The sequence below is a fragment of the Alligator mississippiensis genome, chromosome 6 (assembly GCF_030867095.1).
Source record: "Alligator mississippiensis isolate rAllMis1 chromosome 6, rAllMis1, whole genome shotgun sequence".
Classification (NCBI taxonomy): Eukaryota; Metazoa; Chordata; order Crocodylia; family Alligatoridae; genus Alligator; species Alligator mississippiensis.
In genome coordinates this window covers 3,345,067-3,357,750 of record NC_081829.1, presented here as the reverse complement: position 1 = coordinate 3,357,750, position 12,684 = coordinate 3,345,067, and the positions used below count along the sequence as shown (strand labels likewise).

Below are 12,684 nucleotides of genomic sequence, written 5' to 3'. Positions count from 1 at the left end.
GCCGGCTCACTCAGGGAAGCAAATGCAGTCTGATTTGCACACCAGTCGCTGTCTCGCACGGTTAATGGGGCCGCACGGGCTTGTCCCTTTTCCCAGGCTCCGCATCCATTAGCTGCGCCCTGCCATCGCAGGCTGAGCCCGGAGCCAGGCGGCCGTGGGAGATCAGGGGAAAGGATCCAGCCGTAGAGGAAGATACTGGTGCTTAAAGGGCTGACGCAAAACCTATTGAAAGCAGCTGGGATCTCGAGCCCTGCCTGTTCTTCCCTGCTGCGGGGAACCCACAGGCAATTCAGCCAGGGCAAAGCTGGAGCCGGGCTGAGCCGAGCTGGCACCGTGGTGGAAGCAGCCATCAGCTTGCTCCCTTCCCAGCCCAGCTGGGATCTCTCCTTCTACCCAGTGTCTTACAGACTGGGCCCCAGTGGGTAGCAGGACAGGGCTGCAGGTCCCTAACCCCTTCCTGCAGATCTCACTGCTCTTTACAAATCATTGAGTATTAGGATTCCCATTATGCAGGTAGGAACACTGAGGGACAGAGCAGGTGAGCAAGACCCTGGGCCAAAGCCACTGAGCTAAGCAGTAGCAGAGGCAGGAATAGCACCCAAGGCTCCCGTGTGCCCAACCACACTGCTCCAGCTGGCTCTTTAGTAAGCAGTAAAGCCCCCGGCTTAGAGAGGTGTGATGGAGTCCGCCCCCCATCCCCCCACGTCTGCAAGAACGACACGCAGCGTCTCATGAAGGCACCGTTGTACAGAGCACATGACTCCTGGGGCTACAGACTGTCACAGCAGCATCTCAGGCATTTCCACCCGGGGCACAATAGGAAAGATTCCCACCGTCACGCATACCCAATGTGGCTCTCGCCTCATGGCTGCAGGGCCTTCCTCTGCATAGCCTGCAGCGTCCAGCCCTCGCGCCAGGGGGTGGGGGTGGGTGAAGGGCAGTGCTAGGCCTGGCATGGCATGAATGTGAGACATAGCTCTGCCCCCACTAAGGTGCTGATGCTTTGGGCTCTGCGGTGCATTGCAGCCACTGCAAGCCTCTGGCCTGATCTCCGGGAGGTGCCCAGGCTCTACCTTCCCAGGCCAACCCTAGCCCAGCAACCCTAGCCTTCAGCATCCATCAGGACTCCCTAATGGTTGAAGTCTTTGGGTCTCTAGCTTGCACTAGCAGCTACCAAGTTCATGGCCTCCTTGTGCTGGCAGTGACGGGAAACAGCTGGTCTCCAAGGGGATGCTCCGAGTTCTGCGGGACCTTGACGACTGCATGGCTGCACCGAGAGGCAGTGTCCCTAGAGGTTGGACAGGCAGAGGGGAGCCTCGGGGATGACGGAGTCCCCGATGCCATCCAAGAGGTCATTCCACTGATCAAAGTCTTCCTTCAGCTCTGGGTGGGGGAGACAGGACCTCACGGTTACAACCAACTGCCACCCAGTAGACAAAGCCCACCGACTGCTTGATGTTAGCCTGCAGAGACCCTCCTAGGTCCCCCTAAGGCCAACTGACACATGCTCACTTCTGTCCTACCTCCCCATATTCATTTAGCAACCTTGTGCCCCCTCCTTTCTCCCCCAGCAGGTCCTGTCCAGATCAGAGACTCTCAGTTCTGTGCAGCTTAGACCCAGGGTTTTAAGGCTTTAAAGGGACTCCCCATGGGGTTGGGGAAACTGAGGCACAGAAGCGAAGCGGCTGCCCCAAACCCCCAGCAGAGCAGTGAGTGGGATCAGGAGCATGTGGCTTCCAGTTCCACCACTAGGCCTGCTTTGGGAAGGGCTCAGATAGGACCTTTCCCTCAAAAGCAGTGTCGTACCGAGGTGTTTCTGCAGGAAAGCCAGCGCTGCCCTGCTGGTGATGGCCAGGCCCTTGCAGGGGTCCAGGGGGCCTCTGGTCTGGAAGACTGTGTTGACAAGGTTCCCAGCCAGGAAAGTGAAGTCGGTCTGACTCTGGTGCACCGAGCCGCTGCAGGGGGGAGCGGAGGATGAGCTATAGGCAACAGGCCTGCCCTGCAGGCCACATCTAGACCCCAGACACCCACCCTGGGACAGGACTGCAGCCAGCACAGGGTCACCAGCCCCCCCCAACATGGCTGCGAACATGCCACCAGTCACATGAGCTCCCAGTGGGAGATGTCCCCAGATCCTCTACGGCAACAACCTGGCCTTGGGGGTGCTTTCCCACAGGCTTGAAGAGGCCAAGACTTTACCACTAGTGTAGACAAGGCTCCGAAAGGTGTGGCACTGCCCAGTCTAGCTAATACATGCCTGTGTCATCTCCCATAGGCTGCATAACCACACCTGGCTCTTGGGACCCGTGTGATGGAAGACCTTTGTCACAAGGAGCTCTCATGTAAAAGGGGCAGAGAGGAAGGATGGGGAGGGAATAAGCTGGGCTGGTGATGGATGTGGGGCTGCAGAGGGCTGGTGAAGGAGCCTGCAGGGCCTGGGGGCAGCAGGCACGCTTAGCTTTTTGCTGTGCTTAGCAGAGCAATCCCCGGCTCACAGATGGGGAAACTGAGGCACAGAACAAGGAAATGGCCTGCCCGGGGTCGCTCAGGGCAGAGCCAGGATTCCTGCCCTGCCTGGTGCCCTCAGCCCCCAACTTCCCTGCTGCCACTCACAGCACGGTGATGATCTTGGTCTGGCTGTTGCGGGAGCTGAGCTGCTTCATTTTGGCGATACTCTTGGCTGTCTGGAAGGTCTCGGTGTTGATGAACAGCACCGGCTTGACCACCTTGGGGTACAGCGCGTTCTCCAGAGGGAACATCCAGGCGTCGAGGGCCACTGCGCACCTGCAGGGGACGCAAGGCGGCTGGGACTGGACCAGGTCTGAGGCCGCTGCTCCCATCTCTGGCTCCCAGGCCTGCTCCTCCGTTAGGCTGGAAGCAGTCAGGGAAAGACACTCACTTAAAAGCGGGCTCCTTGGCCAAGGCCAGCACGGCGGTGGCTCCTCCAAACGAATGGCCCATGACGGCAGCTCGAGTCATGTCCACGCTGTCCTGCATAGAGAGGAACGTGAAAGGAGCTGGTCCTCAGCCAGGCCCCTCCACTGGGGAACCCCAGGGAAGCCCAGCTGTGCAGTCAGTGCTTGCTGGACAGTGCCTGATGCGGATCGTGTCTGTGCAGATCATCACCCCCGTGTTCTACAGCAAGGGAAACTGAGGCACAGGGTGAGCACGTGACTGCCCTACAATGATGCCCCGAGCCAGCGGCTAGAAGCTGTGTGCTCAGCCCAGCCCGTGCCGTGGAGTCAGCAAATCCCAGCTTCATCGTGTGCAGCTTTCCCTGCCTCCAGCACCGGGCAGCTCAGCCTGGCCCAGCCCAGCCCAGCCACAATGTGCCACAACCTACGCCAAGACTGGGGAGCCTCAGGACCCAGCGCTGCCCACATCACACCCCGTGCGCCAGGCACGCCAGTCGCCTTTGCTCTGACACGGGGCAACGAGCGCCGGGCCCTGACCCCAGCTTGAAAGCTGGCAGGAGAGAGAGCGCAGGGAAGAACAAAGAGCGCTGGGCAGGCCCTGAGCTCTGCCACCAGAGGCGCTGCGCATCCAGCAGCAGCGATGGCTGAGATTCCTAAAAGGCTGGAATAAATACAGGGTGGGGGCTCAGCTGGGGGGATGGGAGAGGACCTGGGTGTTGTTCCTGGGGCTTTTCCCTTGCCAAGCCAGCAGGGAGGGAGGGGAAAGCCAGGAGGGAGAGCGGGTAAGAAGGAGATGAGCTGGAGTGGCTGCAGCAAAAGGGCCAACAGAGAAGTGGGGAAGGACAGGGAGAAATGGAGACAGAAGAGGAAGATAAATGAACGAGCAGGAAGGATAAAAGGAAAGCATATCAGAGGTACAGAAGGTGCCAGCTCCGAGCCCCTGGCTTCCCCCAGCTGCAGCAGAGAGATGGTTACAGGGTCATCGGGAAAGGCAACTCCAGCAGCCCCACTTAGCCCCCCCGGCAGGTCCTGTGGGAAGCCGTGTTTCTCCTCTGGAGGGAAGCCAGCGGGAAATACCTTCAGTGCGGCCAGATCAAAGTCACTGTGCAGGATGTTGGTGACAGCCTGCCCACGGCTGATGTCCTGGAAGAGCTGGAGCCCTCGCACGCACTCGTTTGCTCGCTGGTGAACCTGGGAGGAGAAGGGTCCTGGTGGGTCTGGCTCCTCCTTGCTCCGGGGGAATCTGGCCCCGGAGAGGAAGGGCAAGGAGCAATCATCCCCTGCTCTCCCTGAATAAACATGCCTGTCTGAGCCCTGGCAGGGAACCTACAGGATCAGTCTCAGCACAGGCCTGGTCAAGAGCAACCACCTCCATTTGACACACAAGGGCCGATGAGAGGCCGAGTTCTCAGCCGCTTGCCCTCTGTGTAGCCACCTCCACGTGGTCAGCTCACCATCTCCCTCTGTGCAGGCTGCTTCCCAACCAGCTGCCTCCAAGCACCTTTGGGCTGGGCTTCCCGGCTCCGACACTCAGCAGTGCTAATCACCCGGTGCCAGGCAGACACTGCTTCTGGCTATGGAGGGAGCCTGTCCAGAGCAGGGTGACACATCAAGCCATCTGCCACGCAGACGGGGCATGCATGGGCTCCTGCCTCATGCAGTCATGAGCAAGCAGAGAATCAGGCCCCCCGATTCTTCCCCATGGCTGCTCCAACGAGCTAGTGGTGCAGTCAGGAATAAAATCCAGGAGTCTCGATTCCCGTCCTTTGGCCCTTGGCCTGAGCACATTCTGCTGTCCTTGAAGGACAGCGAAGGGGAAGACAGGAAAGCACGGACTTGCCCTACAGAAGGCACTGGGGACATGGCAATGAACGACTGCAGAAGCTTTTTAGCAGTCCAGTTAACCTAATACCGCAGATGGCCAAGGGGAAGCACATCTCCAGTGCAGCGATAAGCAAGCGGGTGCCCCCCCAGACAGGAGCGAGTGCTCATCCCTGGCTCCTCTTGACCAAACTGCCAGCCAGGGACCAGTACGAATGGGAGGAGGCTTTGCCCCAGAGCTGGTCCAAATGCCTCCACTCCAAGCTCAGCCCAGCTGCGGTGATGAGGGGAGGTGCTAGGGGCCCCGTGAGATGCTGGTGCAGTGGCTGCAGGAGCTATTCTTAATTGTTACTCTGTGGGTTTAACAGACGGGGTATAGCAATGCACGGATCCCAGGGGGGCACCAGATATACATGCACTGCACCACAGCAGGCCTCTGGCTGGCAGGTGCTGGAAGGGCCCCCAGCAGCCAGCCCCCCCCCAGGCTGCGGAGAGTCCTCACGGTGGATCTGCTTCTCCTTCTCTTTTCCAATGTCCTGGCTACTGCAAGCAGCAGGGACAGGCATGTCCCCCAGCACCACACCATCACCTGCCCTGACTGGAGCCTCTCTCATGTGTGCATTCAGTGCCCCTCTGCGCTGTAGCAGCAGAGCAAAACTGACTGGACCTCAGCCGGTTTCAGGGCTGGGAGTGGGTAGTTAATAGGCAGGAGCTGATCACAGCCCCCCAGATTTCACTCTGGGCTTGGAGAAGCTGCGCAGGGCAGCGCCAGGGCAGGGCCTGTCTGCAGGCTACTGAAGAAAGCCCTGGAGAGGGGGCTGGATGGAGTCCGCCTCTCCCAGGAGGCTGGGGGCTTGTGTAAGGCGTTCCAGTGATCTCACACGCACCCCACTGACGGAGGGCTTTAAAAAAAACACCTTGCGCCAAGCAAAATGATTCCTACAACTGGGATAAAAACCCAGCCTATTTCACTCTGTCCTTCCCTGGCTTATCGACTCTGGGCAACAGGCACCCTGCTCACGGTCTCTCTCGTGCCATCTCTTCCCCTTTTTCTATTGGCACATGATAGCTTCTGAGGCCTCTGTAGTCAAGATCCTCATGTTGCTGTAGGGCAATGGGGGCACTGTGTGACCTGCAGTGTGCAGGGAGGGGCAGAGGGCTGTTCTTGTGGACCCCTTTGGACTTAGTGCCCACTGTGGTCACTGGAACTGCATCCCCCAGGGGCTCCCTGCCAGCTGCAGAGCGCAGAGAAATGTCGAGAGACTCAGCTAGTGCTCAGCTGAGCCTCTCTGGGCTGCAGAAAGGCTCTGGGGACTGGAGCAGGGGCAAGGGAGAGACAGCAGTGACTTGCAGCTCCTGGTCCCACCACTCGTACAGCACACCTGGGTGTCTTGCTCCATGCCCCGTGCCCAGCCCCCGCAAGGCAAATCTCACAGAACAACTTGTTATGGCTTCAGCCCGAGCTCAGTCTCGGCACAGCAGGATCTCCAGCCACTTCTGTGCCCTGCAGCCACCTGCCCCTGCTCTGGGCACACAGGGGTAGCTGGGGGAGGCCTGGCGCAATCAGACAGCAGGGAGGAGGTAGGTGGCTGCATCGCCGGCTCCCAAGGCTCCTAGCCCTGGCTGCCGCTGCATCTCCCCATCACCCCAAGTGCAAGGAACATTCCTCTTTAATTGAGAGCAGAGACTCCAGCCTCATCTCCCAGCCCTGACAGCCTCAGACCCAGGCAGGTGCCCAGGCTGAGGCAGGCTGGGTCTCCCCAGCCTCTGTGCCGTGACCTGCCCTACCTGCGGGTTCCGGAAGTGGAACTCCTTCCGCCCGGCAGGGACCCGGTGCAGCGGCACCCACTCCTCCTGCAGTGCGGCCTGGGGGGCGCCGGGCTCCCCATCCCCGGCCTTGCAGAAGTAGGTGGCGCAGGCCGAGTGGTCTCTGCAACGACAGGGCCGCAGCAAGGTCAAGGCCCCCGCAAGGGGAGGGCCCCGTTAGCTCTGGGGGCAGCCAGAGGGGGGCGCCGCTCACCTGTGTTCCAGCGCAGCCACCAGGAAGCCGCGGGAGGCCAGCTCTGCACAGATTGCCGAGTACACTGTCCTGTAGACACAGGGCACGTGCCGTGAGGACTTCAGGGGCATCAAATCCCCTTGGCTCCCACCCACCCACATCTGGGGAGTACCAGGCCTGCAGTCTTTCTGGGCCCTGCCCCATTCCCAGCTGGTTGGGCTCTCCTGGGCCTTGCTGCCAGGCTCCCTGGGGAAGATCCTGACCTGGGCACAGGCCTTGCATGGGCTCAGCTTGCTTCTGGCACTGGGCAAGCCACAAGCAGGCCCATCCCAAAGGGGCTGAGAGCACATGGCTTCCACAGACTGCAAGGGAGGGGATGCAGGTGCCTGGCACATCTGACTATTAAGCCAGCCAGCCCTCCGTGCCCATGCACATGGAAGCCACCTCAGAGACCTGCTTGCCTGGCACGGCGCTAGGCATGCATTTGCTGTGCCTACAGCAGCTCTGATCCCAATGAGGCCAGGCTGAGTGGGCCACGGGATGCTCTGTAGAGGGCTCGTGGTGTCAGTGTGACCCCAGTGAAAAGGGCTGGAGGGTGCTGGCATCTGTGTGGCATCCAGTCCACCTCTGTGGGGGCAGGCGTGGGGGGCACTGACCAGCTGAGAATCGAACTGGTCATAAAGACGGAGCTCCTGTCGATGGCACGATGCTCAATGACGCCCACTCAGAGTTTGGCCCAGGGCTAAGGCACACATAAGCAGCTCGTCCTGCCCTGAAACCCACCCCTAACTAAACCACTGCCCAGCCGGGCTGGGGCAAACGTGGGCTCAGCCTGGACACCACAGGCTGGAAGTCTCTGGGTGTCCAGACCAACTGGCTATCAGGGCTAGAGGAGAAGCAACTGCCTCTGTAGCCAGGATCCTGCTCCCTTCCACCCCAACTGGAGCTATATGGGGGTGGGGGCTGGGCTGGGGGCTCTTACCGAAAGGCGCCCAGGCCGTGAGAGAAGATGATCAGCGGGTACTTGCTGCTGCTGCATGGCTTAAAAGGCCCGTTCCAGCTGACCGGGACCCTGAAAGAGCCTGCAGGGACATGCAAAATTATGAGCCCTGCACGAGACCAGCAGCCATAGGATTCAAGTCCTGACTCCAGCTGGGCACAGGGCTGTGGCTGGCAAGGCTGCTCCCGGCCTCCCTCTTCTCAGGAGGAGCATCCCAAACTCCCCAGACTCCAAGCCATGAGCGGCTGAGATGCCTTCATCAGCCGGTGGGCACTGAAAGGCTAGCCGCCCTCGGGGCAGAGCATGGCAGCGAAGTGGGGAAGGATGCTGGGTGCCCGAGCACATGCACAGCACCAGACCCACTATGGCACCTTCTAACAGGCACAGAGATTCCCTTCAAGGGGCTCGCCTTGCACCCCTTGGACGCCCCCCTCCCGTCCAGGCGGCCAGCGCTGGGGTGAGACAGGGGTCCCGGCCTCCACTGCAGGCATGGCTAGCAGGCTATCCCGGGACGCCGGGGCAGGGACATGCTTACCAAAGGCGATGCTGAGCAGCGGGATGCACCACTTCCAGTGCAGGTTGGCGTAGTCAGCCAGCCCGCGGCAGTACTCATAGCGCGGGATCCAGAGCGGCTGCTCCACGCCTTCCTGGGGCAGGCAGGGGTAGAAGAGGCGGAAGAAGAGCCCCTGGGGAGAGAGGCACCAGTGTGACAGGCCCTGTCCTGTCAGGCTCTGAATGGGAGGTGGGCCTCACTCGGAGGAAGGGACCGGGGGATCCTCTCACCCACCTCCTGCCCAAACTGGCCAGGGAACGGCACCCAGGACCCTCTCCCCACGGCTGGGGTCAGTGCAGCCGATGTCCCCCTAACCGTGAGCACCCCCCCAGGGCCTCGCTCCTCATGCCATGGGTTGCATCTTGTCAAGGCTGCTCGTCATTTAGAGCTCCTGGTTCCCAAACTTGGGGGGGAAGATGGAATCGGGCCCAGCAGAGCTGATGCATGGAGCCACCCTGTGGCCAAAGGCGAGAGGACAAAGATGCTGAAGCTGAAGGGATGGATTGGAAAAGCTCCAAGTCGGGGATCTCATCGCCTTTCTGGTACTAGACCCCACAGCCCCATCCTCCCCGGCCCCTCTCCACTGGGGGCCTCAGCCGGGGCGATACCCCGCTCTGGCCCTACTCCGCCAGCCTCCCTGCGATGATAAAGAAAGACTTCACGAGACTCCACTGGGAGCCGGCCGCTCCTTGGACACAAGCACCAAGTGATCTGCCATCACCTTTGCCTTCCCTCCTGCTCCTGCCCCCAACTGCTTGTTACACCCACAGCCTGCGCCTGGTCTTAGACTTGGTCTGGAAGCTCCCTGGGGCACGGACCAGGCTTCAGTAGATCCGTAGAGCACCTGGCACACTGGGGCCCCGATCCCCGACTATGGCAACTTGCTGCTTCTGCCAAGTTCACTGCAGAGCCACGAGCAGCTCTCTCCCTCTCCTCTGCATCCCTCCGGTTTCACCTGCTTTGCTGGGTGCCAGCTGTACAATGCTGGCACCCAGCAAAGACTAGGAAAGCTCCGATCTGACTGTACGTTCCAGCAAGCATTGGACCGCGCCTGGGCTTTGCCTTAGACCCGCCACATAGGGCAAAGCCAGTGACAGCTGGTGTCAGGGCCAAGGACCTAGGGTCCGTCTGCACTGCGGGGCACTTCCAGACTAGTTCGAAAGCTGCGAGAGGATGCTGGAGACGGGCTGCACACCCCCCCGCGATGCTGTGAGCTCTGCAGGGCAGGCTCTGGTCCCAGGGCTTGCACAGCGCCGAGCAGTCACCTCCGAGACTAATGCCAGGGGCTGCGAGAAGCAGCTGGAGAGAGAATCCAGGCGGAGGAGAGAGGAAGAGACCGAGAGCCTCGAGCCCAAGTCAGCATAAAATGTACAGCTCAGATGCCTCAGCCCCGAGTCAGCACAAGTCGCCCCCGCGAGGCCTTGTGACCCGCTCAAGGCAAGATCAGCGTTTTCTTTTTTTTCCAGACACGAAACATTTTCCTTTTAAAAAATCAGCCGAATCAATTCCAAATCCGTGTGAATCATTCAAGAACCATAAGCGGCCCTACAACCGGCAAACATCCTCCACCCCCGCCTGGGGCTTCAACTCCTTCGACGGGCGTCCTACCTGCAGGCCCAAGCCTGGAGGCCCCCGAGTTTCGTTCACCCTCAGCTGGAGCCAGCCAAGGAGAAGCCCCCCATTTCCATAAAGTCGGCGTCCTCCCGCTGCAAGCCTAAGTGGGAAGCTAACGAGGAGGCTCACGCAGGGAGTCGCGTCCGCAAGCAGACGGGGCGCACCCTCCGCTACGCAGAGCCATCTGAACTGCGTAACCCCGGTCAGCGTACTGCGTTCGTGGTTTTCCCCTGCCAGGAGGAAAGCCACCTGGGCGATCACGGTGGGGACAGCTCACGGCGTGTCTCCACCGGACAGATCACGCTGTCTCCCCGCAGCAGGGCGAGATCAGCTCCCGCAAAACCAAGGCTCCCCCCGCCCCCCCGGGAAACCAGGCCTAGAGCCGCCCCGCACCGTACCTTGCGGGTCAGGCCCACCATCACGTCGGTGCAGCCCACCCGGTGAGGGCCCTGCGCCGGGGGCAGCCCCAGGGACTGCGCGGCCCCCATGCCTTCCAGCGCCGCACGGACGGAGCCGCCTCGCCCCGCGGTGATGAAAGCGGCCCGTTCAGCTCACTTCCCCCGTCGGCTTCCTGTTGATCACAACGCCCAGCCAGTGCCCGACGGCCCGGACTTGGGACCCGGCGGCGATCCGGAAAGGCAGGGCCGCGACCCCAGCGCTCCCTTGGCGCCCAGGCTCGCTGCGTGGGCACCGGCGACACGTCCAGGGGCGCCGGGAGCCGGACGCCTGCCCAGCTCTGACACCGCCTCGCTCCGTCCCCTTGCCCAAGTCCCTTTGCCCCCTTCTCCCCGCCGCCGCCTGGGAAGCCCAGGAAAGCGCCGGCCGGGCGTCGCGACCGGCAGGGTGGGCTCTGGACTCGCTCCGGCGACTCCTGGCCCCCCCGGGCGCGCTGCCGGTTGCTCCCAGCCCTGCCCCGGTTGTCCCGAGGCGGGCGGGCGAGCGGAGCACCCCAGGCAGCGCCGAGCCCAGGGGTGCTGGGCGGCCGCAGGCGCCTGGGCCCGAGCCCTGGGGTGCAGGAGGGGTGCGGGGTCCCGAAATGCAAGAGGGGAAACTGAGGCGGGGCGGGGCGGGGCGGGGCGGGGCCGCCAGGGGGCGCTGCAGGCCCAACGCGGCGGGGAGAGGGGGAGCACCTACCTGCAGCGTCGCCTGCGCCCCCCGCGCGGGGCATGCCGGGACATGGAGTCCAGCCACGCCCAGCGCCAGGCTCCCAGCAGCCTCCGGGACCGCAACCCCCAGCATCCCCCGCGGCCTTAGATCCTCTCCCAAGACCACGACTCCCAGAACCCTCGGCGGCTCAGACCCCCGACTCCAACTCCCAGAATCCTCTACGGCTCAGCCCGTCCTCAGCTTCCAACACCCAGAACCCTCTGCGGCTCAGATTCCCCCCCCAGACTCCAACTCCCAGAGGCCCCCTGCGGCTCAGGACCCCGCCCCCTCCAACTCCCAGAATCCTCTGCGGCACACCTTCTTCCCCCGGGACTCCAACTCCCAGAGCCCCCTGCTGCTTACCTCAACTACAACTCCCAGAATCCCCTGCTACTTAAACCTCCCCTCCCTTTGGACTACAACACCCATAGTTCCTTGCAGTGGAGTCCCAGGACTTCAGCTCCCATAGTTCCTTGCAGCTCATGCTAACACCTGCCCCCCCAGAGCAGGCCTGCACCCCCCTGTACCCCAGTGCCTGCAGCCCAGCCCCTGGCTGCCCCCACCCGGGCCCTGCGTCAGCCCCGTCCTGCTGCGGGGTGCCCAGTCACGGCTGCCCGTGTCCAAAGCACCGCAGCCCTGGCCCCGCGTGAAGCCGAGATGGCTGTCCCAGGACGGGCCGGCAGGGATCCCCGTGGGGGCAGCTCACAGCGCGCTCCCCTTGGCTGGCCCATCCACGCCGCTAGCCCTGGGCGAGCCAGGCTGGGGCTGCTCTTGCCCTGGAGGCGGGCAGGGATCATGGGGGCCTGGGCGCCCTGTCACCCGTGCCGGCCGCGGGGACGCGTCTACATCTGGCCTCTTTGCCCCTTCCCCCGGGTTTCGTGGCGGCGGGCGGGGAAGGTTCGTAGCTGTTTTGTTGGCATCTCCACGTTGCGGTCTTCCTAGGGTCTGCTCCTTTGCAGGGACAGCACAAACGGGCTTAAAACCACCAGCCGCCAACTCCGTCTTCCCGCTCCAGAGCGGGACGCCCGGGGCCCTTTGGCGGGAGCGAGCTAATCCCTTCCCCGCCGCCTCCGCCGTGGACCGTCGGAGAGTCTGGCTCCCTCTCTGCGAGCAGCACGACGCCGACCCGCGCTTGGGGGAAGCTTCTCTTTGACAACCGGCCTCGGTTTTCCACTTCCTTGGGCAGCTCCAAATGCCAGCAAAGCCACGCCGTGCATCTGGGACCCATTTTCTCCCTTGGCAGCATCTGCCGGATGATATTTTTGGGGGATGGAAAATGCTTATCTCGCTGCTGAAAGAATGCGCAGAACAGAGCCATCCCGGGCAAGATGGCAGAGCGCGGCGGGCTAATTGCCTTTTGGATTTAATTAAAGTCGCGGCAGCTTGTGGCACATCAAGAGCTTAGCCTGCGTTCGAGCTGGTCTTTCCAACTAATTAATATGCTTCCTTTGGCTGCCTGAAATATATCTCGATAATGAGTGGAGACACACATTGAGGCTGGCTCCAGAGCCGGGTTTGTCTGGGCAGATTAGTTGTAGGGGGGTTGCCTTCAGGGATCGGCCTTTTTATTAGTGAGGGTGGGTTGGATCCTTGTTTGGGAGAGAGCTTGGACATGTAAAAGCCTCAATGGGGGACA

The 12,684-nt window shown here is 61.9% G+C and overlaps 1 protein-coding gene across 3 annotated transcripts; it reads right to left on the bottom strand.

Annotated features, from left to right (window-relative positions):
• Positions 1–727: 727 nt before the first annotated feature.
• Positions 728–11,100, bottom strand: PAFAH2 (platelet activating factor acetylhydrolase 2). Of its 3 annotated transcripts, XM_019498919.2 has the most exons (11): positions 11,037–11,100; positions 10,301–10,473; positions 8,271–8,421; positions 7,718–7,817; positions 6,757–6,825; positions 6,525–6,666; positions 3,993–4,106; positions 2,900–2,991; positions 2,614–2,784; positions 1,807–1,955; positions 728–1,383 (listed from the first exon to the last, which is right to left on the bottom strand). In XM_019498919.2, exons 2-11 carry the CDS (start codon positions 10,388–10,390, stop codon positions 1,289–1,291), a joined length of 1,173 nt encoding a protein of 390 aa, XP_019354464.1. In that variant the 5' UTR covers positions 10,391–10,473; positions 11,037–11,100; the 3' UTR covers positions 728–1,288. The 3 variants fall into 3 exon arrangements, with proteins under 3 accessions (XP_019354464.1, XP_006276841.1, XP_019354465.1); XM_006276779.4 differs by lacking the exon at positions 11,037–11,100 and having other exon boundaries at positions 10,301–10,987; XM_019498920.2 differs by lacking the exons at positions 1,807–1,955; positions 11,037–11,100 and having other exon boundaries at positions 10,301–10,993.
• Positions 11,101–12,684: the final 1,584 nt, after the last annotated feature.